At 42.1% G+C, this 25,063-nt stretch overlaps 1 protein-coding gene across 2 annotated transcripts in view; it reads right to left on the minus strand.

Moving 5' to 3' along the window:
• Window positions 1-277: 277 nt before the first annotated feature.
• Window positions 278-25,063, minus strand: part of P2RX1 (purinergic receptor P2X 1) — a 93,697-nt gene continuing 68,911 nt past the window's right edge. For both annotated transcript variants that reach the window (XM_075194971.1, XM_075194970.1), the window contains 6 exons: window positions 21,091-21,218; window positions 8,194-8,284; window positions 4,762-4,827; window positions 3,217-3,312; window positions 1,997-2,128; window positions 278-1,484 (listed from right to left, as the gene is read on the minus strand). In XM_075194971.1, the coding sequence (XP_075051072.1) occupies window positions 2,030-2,128; window positions 3,217-3,312; window positions 4,762-4,827; window positions 8,194-8,284; window positions 21,091-21,218 (480 nt within the window). In that variant the 3' untranslated portion in view covers window positions 278-1,484; window positions 1,997-2,029. The remainder of the gene's footprint in view (window positions 1,485-1,996; window positions 2,129-3,216; window positions 3,313-4,761; window positions 4,828-8,193; window positions 8,285-21,090; window positions 21,219-25,063) is intronic.

Raw genomic sequence — 25,063 nt, forward strand, 5'->3', positions numbered from 1 at the left:
ATATATTTGATACATATTTGTTATCTGATATTAATATGTATTCATTATTTAAATAATTTGACAAAATGCTGTTGTGACTGAATACACAAAAATATCATCTTTCACCACCATCTTTACATTTACACACGGTACATTATTTACATTACGCAAATTCCATCAAGTAAAAGGGACATTTTCAGTTTATCTGGTTAAATTCATATTTATTTGTTACTGCATTATCAAGTAAAAACTTAGTGCTATGTCATAAACCCAAATAAATTAACTTACATAAAAAATGTTGGAAAATTGTAAACAAAATCTTTTTATTTAATATGTAGTTATCTACAAAGTGTCACAATTTAAAACAATGTCTATTTTCTTAAAAGGGAAAAGGTTTAACAATAGTACAAAATCATGAAATGTTTATTGTGAAAAATTGTGATTTAGTCATTAACAATAACAAACCCGTAAAGAATAAATCCAAAAATATACACAACAGTGAGCAATAAACAATACCATAGTGTGCAAGTGGCTCCAGTGTAATACACAGCAGGTTGTGTAACCTTCATGGGAGAGCTGGCAAGAAGGGCAGATCCCCCCTAGGCCACTCTTGTTTTTACAGATGAGGGAATATACAGAGAGGGGTGGACAGGGCATCCTTTAGTGCTACAATCAGTGCAATAAAAAGTGCAGTCAGTAACACTACATTTAGGCGCAAATTTGCACTAAACAATAGCAACCAATCAGAAATTAGCTTTAATCTGCCTAGTGCAAGGTAGACAATAAAAGGAAATGTCTGATTGGTAAATGCAATGTTAATAAATAACCCTCCAATGTGCATCTGTTTGCTGGGTCACAATGACCCATAGTGTACCTTTGGTCACACAGTAATGCAACCTACTATAAAGCCTGGGAGTACACATACAAGTGGTCCAGAAATCCTGCTCTGGTACATATAAACTGTGCTGTGCATTGCCCATTAGTTCAAATAACAAATTGTTACAAACAAGGAAACTGCAAAAAGTAATTCAGCAATTTATCTAGACTAGCCTAGTTATAGCTAACATCTTGTTAATGCACTTGCTTCCATTACCTCCAGTGAAGAGACTTAGCTTTTAATTGAATAGTTCACTCTGTGTAAATTAGTAATGTAATTATAAAACATCACTCAACGAAATGTAAGACTTATTAAATGCCTGTTAGCTCTGAACAATATGCAATCAAATTGCAATTATTAGGGCAATACAATAAGGGGCCTTATTTTAATGGTGTCACTATTTTGTTATCTAGGTTGTTTTTATATTTTTTTAAATTGGTATATTTGCTCTGAACAATATGTTTTGTAATCATAGTTTAAAACTTTCTGCTGTCCAAATATGTAAATCATTTGTTGCTTCAATTTCATCCTTTCAAAATATACAATGTCGGGGTTAAGAGAAGCACTGTTTTAGGTCCAAATAAACAACACATGTAGTATTTGAGGAGTGACATCCATTATTGCATTTCTGAAAAAAAAAGTAGAAACACTTTACCAAAATCTGGTTAATATGTCATATGTTTTAATTTTGCAGTGCATGAAAATATGCTTCAATACAAACTTTTATCAATAATTGGAATATAGCATAAAGAAATTTGTGTATCAATCAGGGTTACTTTATGATGTGACCCTGAACATATCACCTGAGCCATGGCCTTTGCATAACTATATGCACAGCAGACCATACAACTGTTATGGAACCTAACAGAATTATGTTTATGTTGGACTGTGGTACACTCAGTTTCAGTTGAGGTTACCACAGCTTGAATGTTGTCCCTAATTTGAAGCACAGACCCATGTTTTAGAGATTTATCCCTTGAAATTTCTCTATTTTTGAATATTCGCCTTTCCTGAAACTTTTGAAAATAGAGATCACTGATTTCTATAGCAAACAGAATGTCAGTACACATAATCTGCCCTTAACTTATTCGTTATGTAGTAGTCTCTTATTAGTTATGTAGTAGTAATTATTTTACATACCTTGTACTGTTGACAAAAACATGTTATTGGCTGTTATTTCTGAGCTGTTGGCACTGTATTTCCAGAATCCTGTCCATTACCCTGTTGGGTGCAAGTTGCATAGTCCAAGGATTCGTCTTTATTTAATGTTTTCTGAAATGAGAGGAAGTAAGTACAGTAGATAAACTGTAAAGTAAACCACTATAAATTAACAAATACATACAGGCAGCCTTTATAAAAGCCATATATTATGAAGTAAAATGTATATCAGAATCACAGCAAGGATAGTTTAGTGTCCCTAATAAATGAGCCAAAGCAGCTAATGTTGACTGACTGGTATATTTTGTCGGTGGTGCACAGGCAAACAATTACATATTTTTTAATTCTATGTAGAACTTTTCTAAATAAATACAAGAGGGTACTGAGCATGGCAGCATATATAAGTTCTACAATTACACTTTTAATGAAGATATATTTTAAAATTGAAAAGAGTAATTTCATTGCATTCACCTGACTTCAAAGAGGCAAACGGATGCAGTCATTACAATATGGAGGTATAATTGATTTATAGTAATCACCAAAATCAGTAGTGAACAGAAGTTTAACCGTGCATTAGCCAAATTTGGGGAAGGCCCGGCTATGCAGAGGAGGCCTCTGTCTGATCTTCTTAGAGCAGAGCGGGGACCTTGGGGGAAGAGTGTGAGCGTAGAAGGGGGAATATGTGATCTGACATTTCCCAGGCCCCACTCACCCCGTGCCCCATAGTGGTCTCACCCCCCTCACCCCCTGTAGTTACCATCACCAGAAGGTCATTTGTTGAAATGGTTTTGGACTGCACACATTTTAGTATCATAAAAGTCTCCATTTTCATTGTTTCAGTGAGGCAGATTTTATAGCCCCCACCTATTGAGCAGATAACCCCTATCCTGCAATCATGAACTTCTATAAGGGCCGTCTGCTGCGGGTTTCTATCTTAGCACTGACCCGTGTCATGCTCCACCCAATGGGTAAAGTTAAAAGGTGTCATGTAGAGGACATTGGTACTAGGGAGTGGTTTAAAATTCTCCATAAGCCTATTAATTGTATTAGTAATGCAATCATTAATATAATGTTACAATCAATTTCAGAAAATATAATTTGATTCATGTAGCTGTACAAAATCATTATAATAGGAGATATTTATTCATATGTGCAAAATTGTTTCATAATATAATGAAAACAATATAATAGAATGTACTTACATTTTCCTCATTTTGTGCATGCTTAAATTTTCTTTCCTTGTAATAATTTCTTTTTGGAAGGACATGTAATAATATTAAGTCGCATACAACAGTTGCCTGGATGTACCAAAAGAGATAAAGTCACACAAATGAAAGGCAAACTTTGAATCTCAACAATAGAAACACATTTATGTTCTGTCTCTCTCTATTGTAATTCAACTCTGTTCCAAGAGCACGCCTGCATGAAAACCAGCAGATAAGTAATTATTCTTAGAAAATTGAAGACCACCATAAATCTGTGTTCAATAAGCTTGTATTTTTATTTTAGTTGCAATACTACATTTTGGTTCTCTGTGACATGTATGAAGTTTCTATAACCCTGATTTATACAAATAGACCAAACATGACATGTGAACTAATCATGTTGATAAAATAAATCTAACCTAGGATAACAATGCACTATTTAAGTGCTTCTTTGCAATTAGAGCATTACATAGTTTACAACGGTTTTTAATTTTAATGACAACCCCAGGTTTTAGAGATTTGTCATTGGTAATGTCTCTATTTTGAATATTCACCAATTGCACAATACAATTGCTCATTTTCCTCAACAAAAACTAGTAAATGCAATCCGTACCATCTATCTTTATATTTATTTATACTATTAATACATTTTATTATATATTAATAGTTATTGAAGAGGAGTAATTAAAATGCAAATAAATATGCCATAATCAAATTTAGGAAATATGACATGATGGGAATATTAGTGCTCCAACACCTACCAAGAAAGGAGCATCTATCGCTCATGATGTTCTTGATGTACATGAGCAAATCTGGTCCTGGCAGCTGAGGAGGCCCCTTTGGGCACCTCAGCTGCCACACGTGATGCTTCTGGCCCTGCTCTCCCCTGCCATCTCTCTCAGTGCTCTACTGAGAGGAAAATAGTGTTTCTGGTTACCCACTAGCTTAATGAGTGACTGCTGCGTGACCGCAGGTATCACAAGATATTTGAAACCCCAGAATGCTGTAAAAGTGATGTGTGTGGCCAGCCCTGCATGAATAGTGAGGCAAGAGAATAGTGTTTCTCCCTAGAAACTTTGTGGGCCCTTTCGGAATGTCGCTATGGGGCCCACAAATATCCTCTGATAAGATGCCTCAGCTCAAGAATTGGAAACAGTTTGAAAATATTGGTATCTATGGATTAATGTGATTGGAATCTATCATAGTGTATACATTAATATCTGCTAAATTAAGTATGTATGAACAATGAATCTAAATAAAAATCTAATAAATCCAATTACTAAAGCTTCTAAAAAGGAAAAGTGGAGGGGTTGCCAATAGCAACCAATCAGATTCTAGCTATCATTTATCTAGTACAATCTACAAAATGATAGCTAGAATCTGATTGGTTGCAATGGGCAACACATCCACTTTTCCTTTTAGAAGCTTGAATAAATTTACCCTTAAATGTTTTTGTGAAATGACACACACACATTTTCTGCATAAATTAAAAAATGTTTATGAGTAAAAAAGAATTAGTAGTAATCAGCTTTATGAACTTACCACACCAAAAATACCAATTCCTGAACCTATTGTTGTCATTGTTGGAATTATATCAAATTTTCCTCCCTGTAAAATAAATATTGTGAATGCTTTATTATGTGTATTTCTATGTAAAGTCTGACATCTGGGCTACAGACAATAACAGATCCACTATCTCAATTTATATTTTTTCTATAGCTGATTATTTAAAATTAAACATTTAATTGTGTGGACTACTAATTGTGTTGCTTATTCAACTTTTCTGATATTATGCTTATACTGTACATCAGTGGTTCTTAACTTGGGGTGCAATATATCTTTCATGGATATTTCTCTACAGGAGATAATGACGAAGTTCAGAGACAGATACAGGATCTACTGTATTTCTTTCTTACCTTAATTCCATGAATGATGGTAATTTATTATTAAAGATGATCTCATTGAAATAGAGCATGCAGACATGTACATGTACACATGCAAAGGGAGTTGATGGACTTTGAACAATTCTGGTGTGCTCAGTTAGTTACTATTTCACAACTGGCAAATAGGTTTATTTATTAAATGGGAATACTATTATTTTAATGTTGGGGCTGGAGGAAGGCCTAATCATTAACTGTGGATGCTATTGATTTAACGCTGGAGTTGGTTGGCATTTTCTAAATGTGCCCATTTTTTTTTCCAAATAGAGCCCCCAACATTCCAGCATCCAGACAAGCCGCAACTAAAGAAACCAGCAGCCACAGGTGGTGAAAGTGACAAGAACAGGTAGGAGAGAGCAGGACAGTCTGCCAACTGTTCTGATTCTAGTGGGACAATCCCAATTTTTGGTGACTGTTCTGTTCTGTCCAATCTAAGGGTCAGGTCAAGACTGTGTAATCCTTATATACACATTGCATTCTTTATACACTACACTATGGTGCTAGCTGTCCTTCATGGGTTGTCACACCCCCTCTAGAAGTTTGGTTCCACATCTCTAGTGCTGGCCACACCCCCTCTGGTGGGCCTCTACCATTGTATTCCCCCTGTGGGCCCTTTATGCCCCAGTCAGACACTGGTGCTACATAAATAATACTTATAAGAAGCAACAGCAAAATAGACATTACAAATTTAGTCTATGTGTACATTTTTAGTTGCGTTTTCAATTAAATATGTGTAAAAGTATTTTGCAACACCTTTATGTTTTACTGATATCAAAATCTGAAAATATTTTTCATGGGGGTGCAAGAACAAATTTTGAGAATTAATGGGATGCTGGCCTCCAAAACGGTTATGAACAACTTCTGTACATCATAATGATGATCAAAGTGCAATTAGGTTAGTGTCCAAAACACAAATATGTTGCAAGGATGGTAAAGTGAAAAATAGAGACAACTCCATATTACCTGGCTGAAATATCCAAGATTAAATGTTTGGATTATTTTGCACTGAGACAGCAGCAGTTTTAAATAGTTTTTCTTAAATGATTGAATACAATAAATAGCACCAAAATAAGCACAATAAGCAAGGAATTTACATATCCTGTTCCAGTAATCTAAAGTTATAACAAATCAGGAAAAAAAAAATCTAACTTTTTGGTAACCTATACAAAATAAGTGTGCTCCAGTAAACTATTAAAACATCAAATAAGACTTTATGAATGCCCTATTTAATGAGTATTCATAATGATAAAAAAACATTCATTCATTATTATGCTGAATAACCATATATGATTACACAGTCCACAGTCCCATCATGTTTGTTGCCTCGACTGTACACTTTGTCAGGGGATAGAAACATAACACCTCCTTAATTATTAAGGTTGCCGGAGGGACCTTGCAGCAGTCAGCTATTTTAAATACAGAGAGGCAGAGCTTATGGATTTCTAGGTAAGCCTCATAATATGTGCACTTGAATATATGTAAACACACAAATACATTCTGTTATAAACATAAGTAATACGTATTGTGACAAAGGGTGACAGTAGCAATGTGTCAATACATTTTTATAACTTTCTCAAGCCCTAGTACAAAGTGCAGACAGGGCCACTTGCACCCCGGGGAATCCCCCTTCCACTTTTTAGCTTATTTGGAGTGGGGGCGGGCCGCATCTTTTCCTCTTCATGACATCATAACCCAGTTCCACACTTCTAGCCCATTACCAACATGGAAGATCAGCGACTGAGCGCCCGCCATGACAGTGGCCAGTGAATACTGAGGGGGCCCCACAGTAGAACTAAAGACTATAGTCTACAAGTAAATTTGGAAGCAATGAGAGTCTCATGTTTTATCTGCACATTTTACATTGTACTTACATTTCCCTTAGTTCATATTCATATGTGATTTGACTAAGATGGCAACATCTTGACATGTTGTATTCACCAGCTAAATAATTGTTTGCCTTCCTTACAGAAAACAATCATGTGGACATCCATGCTTAGTCTCACAAATTAGCTACAAATCACAGAGCTTAATAACTAATTTACAGCAACCCAATACATACAGCCACTAAGTAAATGAGGACTGCTCATGTAGAGAAAGTATATTACAATCAGGGCTGCCAAGAGGAATTCAGGGCCCCGGTACAACAAATTAATGGGGCCCCCCTTATAGTCGAGTATGGTAAAAAAAAAATCGGATGTGTCGTCATGCATTTGGGGGCGTGGCAAATGCACCACTGGGGAGTGGCTAACACATCAAAATCAATAGGCTCTTTTTTAACCCCTCTATGACAGAATCCCTCATTTTTTTAACCCCCCTATGACAGGCCCCCCCTTGCTTTTTTAACCCCTCCATGACAGCCCCCCCTCGTCTTTTTATCCCTCTATGACAGGCCCCCCCCCCTCGTTTTTTAACCCCTCTATGACAGGCCCCCTCCTCGTTTTTTAACCCCTCTATGACAGGCCCCCCCCATCATTTTTTAACCCCTCTATGACAGGCCCCCCCCCCCCCGTTTTCCTCCCTTTACTTACCTTTTCCTTTTCTTCTCTCTTTGTCCTCTCTGCTGCTCTATGCTCCATTGCTCCAGACTGACTGAATGCTGGGCGTGACATGATGATGTGACACCCGGCATTCAGACAGTCTGAATGGAGCACAGAGCAGCAGAGAGAAGGGACGCCGGCGCCGCGATCACGTGAGTATGAATATTTTTTTTTTACTACCCTGCTCCCCCCACCAACGACCGAGGCCCCCCACCGCAAAAAAAACAAAAACAAAAACAAAAAAAAATAGTTTTGAAAAAATAAAAATAAAAAAAACCCCGTCGGCGCGAGGGCCCGGGCCGGGCCCCCTGGCATGCCCGGGCCCAGGTAATTAGTACCCGCCCCCCCCCTCTCGGCGGCCCTGATTACAATAAGCTAACTAAATGACAAAAATATTATCTCCATAATAAATTTTGACAGGTTAGTAAATAAATGTATTATTCATATAACCAACCAAAAATATATATACATAAAAAATTAAATGCCTTTAACATTACCTCTCCATTCACAAGGATGTCAATCCGAATACCAAAAACCTTGAATAATGTTCTTTTATTTTTTCCATCCTCTTTGTAGTATCTTGCATGTCTTTGAATTGTAAGAATTTTAGTAAAAGAGATTAGTAATCCATTAAAAATAAATGATAAAAGTATTTTATTTATAATATTCACTACAGCATGTACAGTATATGTCAATAACAATTACAACAATATCTAATGATAATTACAGTGGTGATTGAAAGCCTGTGAGCCCTTAAGAATTTCAAGCTAAAGGTGGCCTTAAATGTGTTCAGATCTTCATCTAAGTCATAAATATAACTAAATAAAATACATCAGCTAACACGCAATAGGATACACTTTTCCATAAATTTATTGATCAAAATGATCTAACATTAAATTTCTTTATCAGAGAAAGCATGTGAACCTATGCTTTCAGTAACCAGTGTCGCCCCCTTGAGCAGCAATGACTTCAATCAAACATTTATGGTTATTTCTGGTCAGTCCCACACATTGACTTGAAGGAATTTTGGCCCATTTCTCCTTCCAAAGCTGCTTCAACTCATGGATGTTGCTGAGAATTATAGCATTACTAACCCAATTCAGGTTCTACCACAACATTTCGAATGGATAAAGGTCTGGATTTTGGCTTGGCCATTCCAAAATGCTTCAACCATTTTCTTGTATCAGGATATTCTTCTGTAGAATTTTATGGTTAAATCCATTATAGTTCCATCAGTGATGGCAAGAAGTCCTAATCATGTAGCAGCAAAACAGCCCCAAACCATAATACTGCCACCATAGTGTTTCATAGTTGGGCTGAGGTTCTTATGTTGAAATGCAGTGTTTAGTTTTCTCCAAACATAACAAATCTCATTTAAGCAAAAAGTTCTATTTTAGAATCATCCGTCTACAGTAGTGGTCTTCTTGCTCATACAGGCAGTTTTAGCAAACTTTTAATGGGCAGCAATGTTTTTTGTTTTTCTTGGAGAGCAGAAGCTTCTCCCTTGCTATCCTCCTGTGCACACTATTCTTGTTCAGTGTTTGCCTGATGGTAGTATAATGAACACTGACAGTAGCCAGTGCAAGAAAGGCCTGCAGACCCCTCGAGTTTTTACTCTGCTTTGTGATCTCCCTGAATATTATATGCCTGCTCTTGGTTTGACCTTTGTTGAACAAACACTCCTGGGGAGAGTATCAATGGTATTGAATTTTCTCCATTTGTACACTATCTTCTTGACAATGGATTCAGAAATTGTTTTCCAGCCTGAGGAGCGTTTCGAGGTCCTCAGAAATCTTCTTTGATTGAGGCATGGCAGGTGTTGAAAAACCTGTGTGGTGAAACCAGTGTTTGGAAGTAAAGACTCAGGTTTATGTTTTTTAAATAAGGCAGGGCCACAAACTCACACTTGATTGTCATCCCATTGATTGATACTCATGACTATAATTATCTCTTTAACTTAGCAGATAATCCTAGAAGTTCACATACAATTAGGGATAAGAAATTTAATGTTGGATCATTTTGACTGTATTTTGAATGTATAACTGCTCTAATGGGTTAAGCATACTGCATCATCATCATCACCATATATTTATATAGCGCCACTGATTCCGCAGCGCTGTACAGTGAACTCATTCACATCAGTCCCTGCCCCATTGGAGCTTACAGTCTAAATTCCCTAACATACACACACACACACACACACACAAAGACACAGAGAGAGAGAGACTAGGGTCAATTTTTGCTAGCAGCCAATTAACCTACCAGTATGTTTTTGGAGTGTGGGAGGAAACCGGAGCACCAGGAGGAAACCCACGCAAACACAAGGAAAACATACAAACTCCACACAGATAAGGTCATGGTCGGGAATTGAACTCATGACCCCAGCGCTGTCATGTAGAAGTGCTAACCACTAAGCCACTGTGCTGCCCGTGCTGCATATTTTCTATTATTTGTTGTAATGGCAAAACTTAAAATAATGTAGTGATTATTTTTGACAAAACCCCAATGTGCAGCACAAAATGCCTTGGCTTTGAACTGGTAGGCCTAGCTGTTCCTACCTGCCTTGAAGATAATTGCAACTCCTTTTTCTAGTAGATCAGTATAAGTCAATCTTATGATACAGTTAACAGCATTTGATCTTGGGAAAAGTACCAGGGAAAGTGTTCCTCTTGTATTAACTGACCAACAACCCATGGAATCATAGTTGAACAAAACTTTAACATGCAGCGGGTGAAATAAGTATTGAACACATTGTCGAAGTCAGTAAATTGGATAAAGTCATTTCAATTAAAGTCGAGCAAACTTGGTTGTCTTTGTCTGAAAAGATGCGTACGGTACGCTACGGCGTACAAGGGCACGCTCTGGCGTGAAAGGGCGTACGCAGCTACTACACGTGGCAGCAACAGTAATTGGTCTTTTACCATACATTCGCACAAACACGCATACTTATAAAATAGTACACATTAATGGTAGTTGCAACACATAGTCAGTTATGTCGAAATATAGTAGTATTTATATGTTATATTAAAGTTACATGCATATTAGTGAAATACACGGAACAGGTTGAAGGAATCATATCATGAGTGGTATCATAATAAACCTCTTAACATCTCCTACTGTTTGGTTCACTCTGCGAAAGAATGATAGGGAATTATGAACTACTTAAGACTAAGGAATCTTGGCGGGAAGAGCCGAGCATACCCCTTGGACAGATGACCCCCTCCTTTGGATTCTATAGGATGAACTAGCCAATGATTGACAACCCCTTGGACCTTCCTGAGACCTGGACCAATAGATGCAAGTTATACCATCTTCATTGTATTACTGTATTTCTGTGTGTGTATATAAGCAGCAGCTTCACATCTAGTGTTCAGACATCTTGTCCCTAGACTTCAGGATTGTATGACTGCACACTGGATCCAGAGTGCCTGCGATAAGTAACAGCTGTATTTATTATCACTTCGCTTGAACATATTATTCTACTATTTGCGAATAAATCTTTGTGCGTTGGAAACACAAATCGAGGTTCGACAATCGTTATTGGTTAGCGACAATACGCACATAACACACATCAACATTTTTTAAATTATGGACATAAACGGTTTGATTTCTTTTTATGTGTGGATTGCAAGGGTTGTTGCTGACAATGGGTGTAAATTTCATTACAAAAGCCACATTAAATATATATTTACAGATATTACAATACAAATGTTGATGTGTTTATTACTTATTTCACTCGCTGTATTTCAGGGTACAGATCAAAGTTTAATTGCTTCCCCACCATATAAGAGATTTCACTGATAATTCATTTTCTTCCCTCCTTCCTTTTTTGCAAAAGACTGGTCACGATCACAATTTTGGACCAACTTTACCTTCTGTTTCATGCCATTATGTAGGGCAATAATAGATCTACATTTTCTAAATAACAAGAATAATATTAGTTCTGTGTGAATGGGTTAGACTCTTTGGGGGGTATTCAATTGTTCCTCCGGGCGCCGCCGGAACGAGCGCGTTAAAACTATTACCGTTTATACGGTAATTACTCGCTCAATTTCAGCTTGCAGCTCCCTGAGCAGCGAGCTGAAATTGAGCGAGTAAATTACTGTATGAACGGTAATTACGCGCAATATTACCGTATAAACGGTAATAGTTTTAACGTGCTCGTTCCAGCGGCGCCCGGAGGAACAATTGAATACCCCCCTTTGTGATGTTGTATTATGGGCCTTTCTCAGGCTTCTTATATGGTCAGTCACCCAAGTCTTTGCCAAGTCTTTCCATCTATTGTTCTCCTTGTTCATGTTTTAATTTAAGATCCATCAGGTCCCTAATTGCATCCAATGGGGGGTATTCAATTGTCCGAGCGCAGAAAAAATATTACTGTTAATACGGTAATCTCTCGCTGGATTTCAGCTCGCAGCTCCCTGGATTGTCGTAATAACGGGATTTTCGGCAATCCCGCGGACAATTGAATATGCCCCAAAGAGTTGGAAATATGGGGTATATCCACATGAGTTCATTCACATAGTCAAGTAATTTTTCAAGCCCAGTTACCCTGTAGTTAATATGGGTGTTACGAACCGCGGCTCCCCGACGGGCCGCCGCGGCTCGATTACGGTCCTCTCAGACGCCCCGGCTGTCTCCATGATGACCGGGGTGTCACTTCCGCCTCTGACATCACGGTTGCCTAGGCAACAACCGGGACGCTGTAATCTAGAGGCCGCAGCGCCCGGCCAGCGGACTGACACCCGGGCACAGATCAGCAAGGAAAGGTAGGGCTGTTATATATATCTATAGACTCTTGTGGGAGTCTTTATATATTTACACTATTGGTACTGTCTTGTTTTTTGTCAGCATTGTGTCAGTGCAGAGTCTATGCAATGTGAGGGGTTTCAGTTACCATGATTCCTATTGGCCCTTCTTGCTATTTAAGGCAGTGAGGACTGAGCCTCATTGCCAGTTATAGCTTCCTGTTTAGCTAGGCTCCAGTTCCTGTTTCCCTGCTCCTGTGCTGTATTCTATTTTTGGATTTCCCGTGTATGACCCCTGGCTTGTTTTTGGACTTTGTTGTATTGCCTGTGACCCCTGACGTCGGCTTGTTTTCTGATATCCCTGCCTGCTGCCGGCCCTTGACCTTTTGCCTGGATCTCACATCGCTGTGTTCTACTACGCTGCCTCAGGGTTCTCCCCAGTCAGTGCACACTACACGACCCTCCGTTCGTCTGCAGCCAAGTCTGTCCCCACCACTAGGGGCTCCAGCGAACACCAGACATCGGAGCAGATTCCGGGTTCTGTCGTGCTGACTGAAAGAGTTCCTAACATTATAACTGGCCCAAAATAAAGACGATCCTATTTTCCACCGATGGAACCCAGTCCGGCTCAAGTCCTAGCAGGGCAGATCCAAGTTGTGTCACAGATGGTTCAGGATCTCTCACACAGGCTTTCTGCTCAGGAAGAAGCCGCCAAGGCCTCACAAGCAACTCCGGCACCTGAGCCAAAGTTAAATCTTCCGGATCGGTTCTCTGGAGACAGAGCCTTATTCCGAAATTTTAAGGAGGGCTGCAAGCTGTATTTCCGTCTCAGGCCCCGCTCCTCGGGCTCGGAGCAACAGAGGGTCGGTATTATCATCTCCTTACTCCAAGGCGATCCCCAATCCTGGGCGTTCAGTCTGACTCCTGTTAATCCAGCTCTGCAGTCCGTAGACGCCTTCTTCAACGCACTTGGTCTCTTATATGATGACCCAGATAGGGTGGCCTCGGCCAAGTCCCACCTAAGAGCGCTGAAACAGGGACGGCGGACAGCGGAAGAATATTGTGCCGAGTTCCGACGTTGGTCGGTCGACAGTCAGTGGAATGACCCCGCACTACGGAGTCAGTTCGGGCTTGGGCTCTCAGAGCAGATAAAGGACTCCTTAGTCCAATATCCTTCATCATCTTCCTTGGAGGCCTTAATGCAATTAGTTATTAAAATTGACCGTAGGATCAAGGAAAGAAGGTCCGAGAAGGAGGCCGCCTCACCATCCTGGTCCTCTCTAGCCGTCTACCCAGTTCCTCAGGATGTACCAAAGCCCATGCAGTTAGGGGCTTATCGCCTGTCCCCTGAGGAGAAATCCAGGCGGCGGTCACTGGGGCTATGTCTCTATTGTGGCAATAAAGGCCATCTCCTGCGTAGCTGCCCTAACAAGGCGGTAAAAGACCAGGCCTAGGAGTGAAGGAGGAGGTACGCCTAGGTCTCCAGATGGTCTCTTCCAAGAATTCTGTCTTAATCCCTGCTCGGATCATGTATGGTAATCGATCCGTTTCTATCCCTGCCTTTATTGACAGTGGGGCAGCCGGAAATTTTTTGGATATAAACTTTGCCAAGACTCTTGGTATTCCGTCCATAAACTTGGACTCGGAAATCACGGTCTGCGGACTGGACGGTAGACCGTTAACTGACAGAAGGGTCTCATATCAAACGCCTCCTCTGCAGCTTACGGTGGGAGCTCTCCATTCTGAAGTCCTCTCGTTCTTTCTGATTCCCTGTTCCTCCGTACCATTGATCCTCGGGCATCCCTGGCTTCAACTTCACAACCCTCACATAGATTGGAGCACGGGGGAGATCATACGATGGAGTAAGGCTTGTTCCCCAACCTGTCTTGCTCTTCCTCTCCGGATTATTCAGCCTTGTCCTGAATCTCTTCCATTGCCTTATCGTGAATTCCACGACGTGTTCTTGAAAAAAGAAGCAGACTCTCTACCCCCACACCGTAGCTACGATTGCTACATTGATTTGGTTCCGGATGCCAAGCTTCCTAAGGGAAGATTATATGCCTTATCCATTCCTAAGACTAAGTCTATGGATGACTATGTGGAGGAAAACCTACGTAAGGGATTCATTCAACCATCCAAATCACCCGTAGGAGCGGGTTTCTTCTTTGTGGCAAAAAAAGATAGGAGCCTCCGGCCATGCATAGACTATAGGGGTCTAAATGGGATTAACGTGAAGAATACCTATCCGTTGCCACTCATCTCCGTGCTTTTTGATCAGCTCAAATTAGCCACGATATTCTCCAAGATCGATCTGCGGGGGGCATATAATCTGGTTCGAATCAAAAAGGGCAATGAGTGGAAGACAGCCTTCAACACTCACTCAGGCCATTATGAATATCGGGTCATGCCCTTCGGCCTATGTAACGCCCCCGCAGTGTTTCAAGATTTTATTAACGATGTCCTGCGAGAATTCCTGGGGAAATTCGTTGTAGTTTATCTTGACGACATTTTGATTTATTTCCAGTCACTGGAGCAACACCGTACTCATGTCAGACAGGTACTTCTGAAACTCCGCCAGCACTGCCTCTTCGCTAAACTCGAGAAATGCGAGTTTGAAGTCACTCAGGTCACGTTCCTCGGATATGTCATCTCTCCTCGTGGCTTCTCCATGGATCCCAGTAAAGTACAGGCAGTTCTCGATTGGATCCGGCCAAGCAATCTTTAAGCCATTCAGAGGTTTTTAGGATTCGCTAATTATTATAGGCGATTCATCCAGTCATTCTCTGTATTAGTGGCTCCGATTACAGCCCTTACACGTAAAGGGGCCGATACCGTTAATTGGTCCTCTACGGCTTTGACGTCTTTTCAAGAGTTAAAAGAGGCCTTCATCTCTGCACCTGTCCTCCGACACCCCAATCCGGAATTACCGTTTATTCTCGAAGTGGATGCCTCTGACATCGGGGCGGGTGCCATCCTTTCCCAGAAAGATCTCACTGATCACTGTTTGCATCCCTGTGCCTTTTTTTCCAGAAAATTTTCCTCCGCTGAGACCCACTATGACGTTGGGAATAGAGAGTTGCTGGCAATCAAGTGGGCATTTGAAGAGTGGCGCCACTGGCTAGAGGGAGCTAATCATGTGGTTACAGTATATACTGACCACAAAAATCTACAGTACATTCAATCTGCCAAAATTGTGAACTCCAGACAAGCCCGGTGGGTCCTTTTCTTCTCCCGTTTCAACTTTACTATTACGTTCCGGCCCGGATCCAAGAACACTAAGGCAGACGCCTTGTCTCGCAGTTTTATGGCCTCTCATCCTTCCCTCGCAGAAACCACTTTTATTATTCCGGCATCCAAAATTGTCCTTGGCCTAACTCAGGATTCTGCCATGATCCTCCGTGGTCTCCAGCATTTGGCACCTTCAGCTACTCCCAGGGGTAAATTATTCGTACCTGATTATCTGAGGAGGACGGTCCTCACCGAATGCCATGATAATAAAACCTCAGGTCACCCTGGAGTGTCCAAGACATTGGAACTTCTGTCTCGTTCCGTCTGGTGGCCTTCCTTATCAGCAGATACCAAAGAATTTGTGTTATCCTGTGAAAGCTGTGCCAGGAATAAGTCCTCTCGCAAACTTCCTGCAGGACCTCTTATGCCGCTGTCCGTTCCGGCGAGACCTTGGATCCACATATCGATGGATTTCATTGCGGAACTACCGCGCTCATCCAACTTCAACACCATCTGGGTGATAGTAGACAGATTCTGTAAGATGGCACATTTCGTCCCTCTGGTAGGACTGCCATGTGCTAAAACATTGGCATCCCTATTCGTTCAGCACGTTTTCAAGCTCCATGGACTCCCTGTTAACATTGTCTCTGATCGCGGGTCCCAGTTTGTAGCCACCTTCTGGAGAGCGTTCTGTGCCCAATTAGGAATCAAACTCTGTCTGTCGTCAGGGTATCACCCACAATCCAACGGACAAACGGAGAGGGTTAATCAATCCCTTGAGCAAGTTCTCCGGTTATATGTAACTAAATGTCATAGTGATTGGGCTGCTCTGCTTCCATGGGCAGAGTTCGCCTACAACAATTCGTGCCATTCTTCTACTCTGGTATCGCCATTTTTCTGTAACCTCGGATTCCATCCTCGGCCCAACTCGCTGGAAGTCTCGAGTCAAGCTAAATCTAGTTCTTCGATTTCTCATCTGTGCCGTATATGGAGAAAGGTTCACATTGCCCTCAAACTAGCTTAATTTAAGTCTAAGCATTATGCTGATCAGCATCGTGGACCATGTCCTTTCAAGGCCGGGGACAAGGTGTGGCTGTCGACCCGCAACATTAAACTTAAGCAACCTTGTAGGAAGTTAGGTCCTAGGTTTATTGGACCCTTCTCCATTATTAAACAGATTAATCCGGTGGCTTTCAAATTGAAACTCCCTCCTTCACTCAAGATTCCTAACACCTTCCATTGTTCCTTGCTGAAAGCAGTCACATGGTCACATAAATTCAGGCCACGGCAATTGCACAGACCTCGTCCTGTATCAGTCAGAGGACACCAAGAGTTTATTGTTGAAAAGATCTTAGACTCTAAAAAGGTGCAAAGTCAAATCCACTTTTTGATCCATTGGAATGGCTACGGCCCGGAGGAACGGTCTTGGGTGCCGCAAAAGCATCTTCATGCTAACCAACTCATTAAGGACTTCTTCAAAAAATATCCTGGGAAACCTGGAAGTCGGGGTGCATTGACCCCTCCTCAAGGTGGGGTACTGTTACGAACCGCGGCTCCCCGACGGGCCGCCGCGGCTCGCTTCCGGTCCTCTCAGACGCCCCGGCCGTCTCCATGACGACCGGGGTGTCACTTCCGCCTCTAACATCCCGGTTGCCCAGGCAACAACCGGGACTCTGTAATCCGGAGGCCGCAGCGCCCGGCCAGCGGACTGACACCCAGGCACAGATCAGCAAGGAAAGGTAGGGCTGTTATATATATCTATAGACTCTTGTGGGAGTCTTTATATATTTACACTATTGGTACTGTCTTGTTTTTTGTCAGCATTGTGTCAGTGCAGAGTCTATGCAATGGGAGGGGTTTCAGTTACCATGATTCCTATTGGCCCTTCTTGCTATTTAAGGCAGTGAGGACTGAGCCTCATTGCCAGTTATAGCTTCCTGTTTAGCTAGGCTCCAGTTCCTGTTTCCCTGCTCCTGTGCTGTATTCTATTTTTGGATTTCCCGTGTATGACCCCTGGCTTGTTTTTGGACTTTGTTGTATTGCCTGTGACCCCTGACTTCGGCTCGTTTTTTGATATCCCTGCCTGCTGCCGGCCCTTGACCTTTTGCCTGGATCTCACATCGCTGTGTTCTACTACGCTGCCTCAGGGTTCTCCCCAGTCAGTGCACACTACACGACCCTCCGTTCGTCTGCAGCCAAGTCTGTCCCCACCACTAGGGGCTCCAGCGAACACCAGACATCGGAGCAGATTCCGGGTTCTGTCGTGCTGACTGAAGGAGTTCCTAACAATGGGGAGGTACTTAGCTTTTTGATTTGATACAAACTACATAATTCTGCTTTAATTTGACCCTCAAAGCAGGCTCCTTGATCTGTGTAAATCTGCTTAGGAAAGTCATATATTTGGATTATTGTTTTCCCCAAAGAGCTTTGGCAGAAAATTCAGCCTTTATCGGGACTTTAATTGATACTAGAGTGAAAATGGTAAAATGGTCTGTCATAACAGAAGCATTTTTTTCAACTTTATCAGTAGATAATTTACTATCAAGATTTCTAACTGAAAAGAGGATTAAATGGTCTGTATTTCCCCAGATTTTGCCAAGTTATATTCTCTACTGGTATGACACAGCTTTTCCGTTCTATCAGTATTTCTGGGTGGTAAAATGTCATTGCACTCACTCACCTGTTTTTGCAACTCCAAAGTGCCCATTTTTATAATGTCAATGTAATGAATGCTGTAAATAGACTATGCAGCTAGTGCTCTAGGAAAAGGACCCCAGTGGCTGGAGGTTTAAATGTAGCCGTAGTGTACCAACAAAGGGCTAAATCCTGCACAGTGGCAACTGAAGTCAAGATGGTATTTATTGTAAAAGTCCATACTGTAGTTAGAGTTAGGAACTTGGGACCAAAAATCAGAATGATTTCCCTCAATCATATAAACCGGAGAATGCAGAAAGATGTACTACAGTTGAAGACTAGATAAAAGTCTTATTGTGTTAGAGAATTCCACAAAGTGGGTGCAAAAAGTCTTTAAGTGGGAATGGGAGCAGGTAGTGAGTGTTGTAAGAGACGCAGATTTTGTGCAGAATGGAGATGTCGAGTTGGGAGATATTTTGAGACAAGTGAGGAGATGTATGTTGGTGCCCTTTTGTTGATAGCCTTGTATTTTAGTAGAAGTATTTTAGATTTGCTTTAGTAAAAAAAAAGGCAAGTTGCAATTGAAAAAGTTGAACGCAATGTATCACAAATCGGGATCTTAGTCTTATTTACAACACTACCATATCGCCGTACATCTCCCTCCTGGTCGAATGCAGCATTCTATCCTGGGACAAGCGTGACTTCTGTCTGCAGTACTGGCGGCTGCTATCTTGGGGGAGACATTTGCTTAACATCCTGCTGAGTCTGAACTCCTGATCTCATCCACCAATTGGCTTCCTGTTCAGACTATAAGAGTCTCCTCCTACACTCAGAAAATTGCCAGTGCAACACTTTCCTAGTTCCAGACTCCCACAGTTGCTGTTGGTTGCTGCTTCAATCCTGTCTGCTGTATACAGATCTCAACCATCATCCTTCATGTGAATTCAGCTTCACCCTGTTTTCTGTTCTATGGATTTCTGCCATTAACTCTCTGAGGGAGTTCAGCTTCATCGTGTATGCTGTTATATGGACTTTTTACCATTAACCCTCTGTGTGAATTCAGCTTCATTCTGTGGCTGTTATGAACTGCAACCATTAACCCTTTGTATGAATTCAGCTTCACTCTGCCTGCTGAAATAAATACTTTGGTTATTTATTCCTCATGTGGATTCACCTTCATTATATCAGCTTGTGTACAGATTCCAGCTGTTTTCTTCTGTGTGGATCCTCCTCTCATCAATCTATTCCTGTCTCTCCTACTGGCTATCTGGGGTAGTAGGTTGTTGTTCTGAGTCATCCACCTTCTGGAGCCGTTTCTGTGTCTCGGGATACTGACTTCCAGTTCCAGGCCTAAACCAGGTCCCCCCTGTTCCTTCGTGCAGGTTCCAGTCCATCAGCTCAAGATTCCAGGCATTTATTTCAGTTCGGAGTCCAGTCCAGCATTCCTTCTCCTAACTTCCAGTATACAGGATTAGAGAAAGCTCTATGAGCAAGGCATTCATCCGGCCTCCCAGTTTCCACTATACTCCTGCCACAGCTAGCCCCAGGGGTCCCGAGATGGATCCCAGAAACCCTATTGCCGTGACACAATGTATGTGTATGTACGCCATATTCAGAGTTGAAGATGCGTCCACTTGACAACAGACACACCTCTCAGAAACATATGTCCCTCTTGTGATTAGGTACAAAAACCTTTTATTTTATATGCTACAAATGCAATTGCTTTGAGGCATCATTTAAACTTGAATATCCTAACTAATAACACTTCCAGACATGTGTGCAAAACATTTTTTTTTCTTTTTTTGCTACATGTTCAGCAAATCTTAATTTATGGCCAAGTAACTACAAAAGTTTCAATAATCGCCTGCGAATCATTTGGAAACCTCTAATTACAAGTGGTTTACTAGTTCAAGTGTTCATTATCATTATCATCATCATCCACTACTTACACCTGCTTACATCCAGTACTGGTCACCATGTACTGGTGATAGTTATTATTATCACAACATATTGTTACACCATCCCTCCAGTTCCCGAAAGAGAGACGCCTCCTATAAGGTGTAAACTCGGATGTGGCAATGTCTAACTGTGTCGCAATTATATGAACACACCCATACTGTAGTTAGCCTACACTTAGCTGCCTCTGTGCACCCATTTTTCCTCTTGAGGTGTAAGGCTACATAAGTCAATGCTATACAAAACTGGTATGCATTTTTGGTGTGCACGTGTAGTACAAAAGTTCATATATTATCCAAAAATCAGACACATGCCTCACTGTCTTTTTGTTTTTTTGAAATCTATGCTTAAACTGTGCTGATGTAAACTTCCTCCAGTTATATCCCTTCTTTCTCTTTTTCATATATATTTTTTATTCACTTTTCTCCTAATTTACTCTGATATCCTCCAGTGTGTCACTCATCTCCTGCGTCACATCTCTAACCTTCCCCTTTTCCTCCTTTTTTTTTTTATTGCCAGGCACTAGTATTCTGCTTGGCAAAACATTCCCATTGGCCATCTGCGGTTTAATGCCATGTTTACCCACCTGCTCAGCTTGTCAATATTCAACACTCCCCTTTTTTATGTCACCAGCGCAGCTTCCAATCTCATCACCGAATGGGTGGTTATGGAGATCGCCACGAAGGCTAGCGCATCACTATGCCCATCTTGCGCCTAATAGGGCCCTGTCATTGGACCAGGTAAGTCTAACAAGAAGTGAAGCATACAAATCACATACTGATTGTACATTTGGTTTGTCACGTAGAGAAAAACAACCATTTGTCCTACCTGAAGTTAAAGCCCTGTGAGGCAGAATTCTCATCATGTAGTCCATGGAAATGATAGGTAGGTTTACAATATTTCAAAGGCCAATCAAGATCACAGTGCCAGTTTATTATAATATTAATTGTTCCTCCCTGTAAAACAAAACATCATTACTATTTTCCGCAAACATGAGAAATAGACCTAGTATTATTCATAACTATGCCTAAGACCTTGAATGAATTCACTGGACCTTTTATCATTGTTTTATAATTAACATGGCTCAATCATCATAATACATTTATTTATATAGTGCCACTAACTCCACAGCACTGTACAGAGAACTCATTCACATTAATCCCTGCCCCACTGGAGCTTACAGTCTGAAGTCCCTGACATACACACATACACGCACACACACACACACACACAAACTGAGAGAGACTAAGGGCAATTTAATAGCAGCCAATTAACCTATCAGTATATTTTTGGAGTGTGGGAGGAAACTGGAGCACCCAGAGAAAACCCACACAAACATGGTGAAAACATACAAACTCCACACAGATAAGGCCATGGTCGGGAATCGAACTCATAACCCCAAGTGCTGTGAGGCAGAAGTGCTAACCACTAAGCCACTGGCTCAATAGCTAATCTCATCTGTAACATAGTCACACACATGCATATTTACAAAGTTTTCGAAGAAAAACTTTTTAAAAATGACCATGTGCACCTCTCAAAATAAATTTGAAATTAATCATGCACGACTGAAAATCCTCTAATGTGATAACCATGAGCCAGATTCATTAAGGTTTGTAAGTTATTCATTTTAGTGTCATATTTTACATCTTTTCACTTTGCTAATGCCCAAAACTGAAACATATGCCAATGTTATGGCTACCAGCAGGGCCGGAATGGCCACCTGGCACTTCTGGCAAATGCCAGAAGGGCCAATGGCAGTGTGGGCCGGTCCGATCCCTGCGATACCCAGATTAAATAAAAAAAATTATTATTTTTTTTGTGTAGCCGTCATGACGTGTGACATCATGACGGCTCTGTGCGTCGGCCCGGCTCCCGCGTAGGACTAGCTGCAGTGGAGGCAGCTGTCAGTGCTTTGGTAAGTGTAGAGAATATGTGTGCATGGAGGGGGGGGGGGAGACAAATGCAGTATGTGTTCAGGGAGGGGGGGGGAGACAAACGGAATATGTGTGCAGGGAGGGGGGGAAACAAACGCAGTATGTATGCAGGGAGGGGGGGGGAGACAAACGGAATATGTGTGCAGGGAGGGGGGAGACAAATGGAATATGTGTGCAGGGAGGGGGGGAGACAAACGCAGTATGTGTGCAGGGAGGGGGTGGAGACAAACGAATATGTGTGCAGGGAGGGGGGAGACAAACGCAGTATGTGTGCAGGGAGGGGGGGGAGACAAACGGAATATGTGTGCAGGAAGGGGGGGAGACAAACGGAATATGTGTGCGGGGGGGGGGGGAGACAAACGCAGTATGTGTGCAGGGAGGGGAGGAGACAAACGGAATATGTGTGCAGGGAGGGGGGGGAAGACAAACGCAGTATGTGTGCAGGGAGGGGGGAGACAACACAGTATGTAGTGCAGGGAGGATGGGAGACAAACAGAATATGTGTGCAGGGAGGGGGGGGGGAGACAAACGCAGTATGTGTGCAGGGAGGGGGGAGACAAACGGAATATGTGTGCAGGGAGGGGGGGGGAGACAAACGCAGTATGTGTGCAGGGAGGGGGGGAGACAAACGGAATATGTGTGCAGGGAGGGGAGGGGGAGAGAAACTGAATATGTATGCAGGGGGGGAGAGAAACGGAATATGTGTGCAGGGGGGGGAGAGAAACGGAATATGTGTGCAGGGGGGGGAGAAACGGAATATGTGTGTAGGGGGAGGGAGAGGGGCAATAAATGTCTGCGGGGGGGGGGAAGAGGGGCAATAAATGTCTGCGGGGGGAGAGGGGGTGATTGAAAATGTCTGCAGGGGGGGCAATCGCTGTAGGAAAATAAAAATGGCCAATGTGTGTGGAGGACAGTATATGACTATAATGTGTGTGGGGGACAGTTTATGACTATAATGTGTGCTATTAAGTGAATGTGGGGCTGTTTGGGGAAAATGAGGTCTAATTATTAAATGTGATTATGAATTATTTAATGCCTGGGATGTTTGTGGGAAATGGTTATTTTTATTAAACATAAATGCTATTTAATTTCTTGCTGAGTTTGTTTGGAGGGAGGGAAATAGATTTATTTATTAAATTGGAATACTATTATTTTAATGTTGGGGCTGGAGTAAGGCCTAATTTTATAACGTGGGTGCTATATTGAGTTAACACCGGTGCTGCTTGGAGTTTTCTAACTTTCATGTACCCATTTTTTTCCAAATAGGGCTCCCAACATTCCAGGATCCAGACAAGCAGCAACTGATCTAAAAACACCAGCAGCCACAAGTGGTGACAATGACAAGACAGGTAAGAGAGAGCAGGACAGTCTGCCAACTGTCCTGAATTTGGTGGATGACTGTCCCGCTTAGTCAGGATTTGGTCTGACTGCAAGGACAATTGGGAGGTATGTCCTACTTCCCATTGTACTGCTTGTGAAGGCAGAACTGTGTGCACCTAACAGTAGTGCTCACAGTATTGCCTATGTATTTGTTGAAAATGTGTCTAATGACCATATTACATAATAGGAGCCCCCTGTCTTAAGTGCCTAGGGCCCCCTGAGACTAAGTCCAGCTCTGGTTAGCAGGAGGGAGCGGATAGCTATTCCCAGTTCCCGGTCAGGACACAGCCTGCAGAGCAAGCCGAGGAGCTCGAAGTCTCATGAGATTTATTAATCTTGTGAAACTAAGAGTTTCCCTGCTCACTCTACAGGACGTTCCCACTCTGATGGATGTCAGCAGCATCAGAAGAATAGATAAGTACAGTGGACTGGGGGTGTTGTAATTTGCTTCTGGGGTGGAGGGGTGGCATGAAAGGGAAGGCCTGATAAATGTAATGTTTTATTATAATGTATGTAATGTATGTATCAATGCCCCATGTTGACCACACCCCCTGCATAATGTGGCCACGCCCTTAGCGGCACCCAGTTTTTTCATGCTCATCAACAGAGATGGGCCTGTATGCTTGAAATGCCAGGGCTGATTTTTAGTCCCAGTCCGGCCCTGGCTACCAGCTATTATCATAAGCTTCACCTATAGCAGCCGCCTTTCCCGTAAAGCTGAATATGCTCACAGGCACTCAGATGCCCCCAGGTCTTAAACTCAACGGAGTGCAAGCTTATGAGTAATGCCGCAGCACGAGAATAGGAGGTGATGACAGCAGACAACAAGGTCAGAAACAAGTCAGGGTCCAAGGGCAGGAGCAATCAGCAAAGTCGGGTTCAGGCAAAGGTCAGAGCCGGTAGCAAACAAGGATATCCAAGTCACAACCAGAGGTCAGGGTCATGAGCAAATAATCAGAAGTCCAGGAACATAAGCTAAATGTCATACACAGAAAGAAATGCAGGGATTAGCACAGAAGAAAGGAGCAGGTCACCAGCCAGGGACTGAACGCTATAACCGGCAGGGAGGCTAAGCCCTCAATGCCTTAAATACATAGAATATCCAATCAGAAATTAAATATACACCTGCTGCGCGTGCCCGGCTGTCTCTAATACCAGGACGCGGTGCTGTCAGAGTGAGCGTCCCGGCCATCACCGTGGCAACGGTCGGGACCTGAAACAGGAAGTGACGTCCGGGCTGTTGACATGACAGCCGGGACACAAACAGGAAGGACGAGCGCGTGTCACCACGGTTCGTAACATTAACCCCCCACACTTGAGGAGGGATCGAGACACCATGACATCCAGGTTTCCCAGGAAACTTTCTAAAAAACTCCTTGAGGAGCTTGTCAGCATGGAGGTGTCTCTGCAGAACCCAAGATCGTTCTTCTGACCCATAGCCTTTCCAGTGTACAAGGAAGTGAATGTGCCTCTGAACTTTCATGGAA

The sequence above is a fragment of the Mixophyes fleayi genome, chromosome 2 (genome assembly GCF_038048845.1).
Source record: "Mixophyes fleayi isolate aMixFle1 chromosome 2, aMixFle1.hap1, whole genome shotgun sequence".
Classification (NCBI taxonomy): Eukaryota; Metazoa; Chordata; class Amphibia; order Anura; family Limnodynastidae; genus Mixophyes; species Mixophyes fleayi.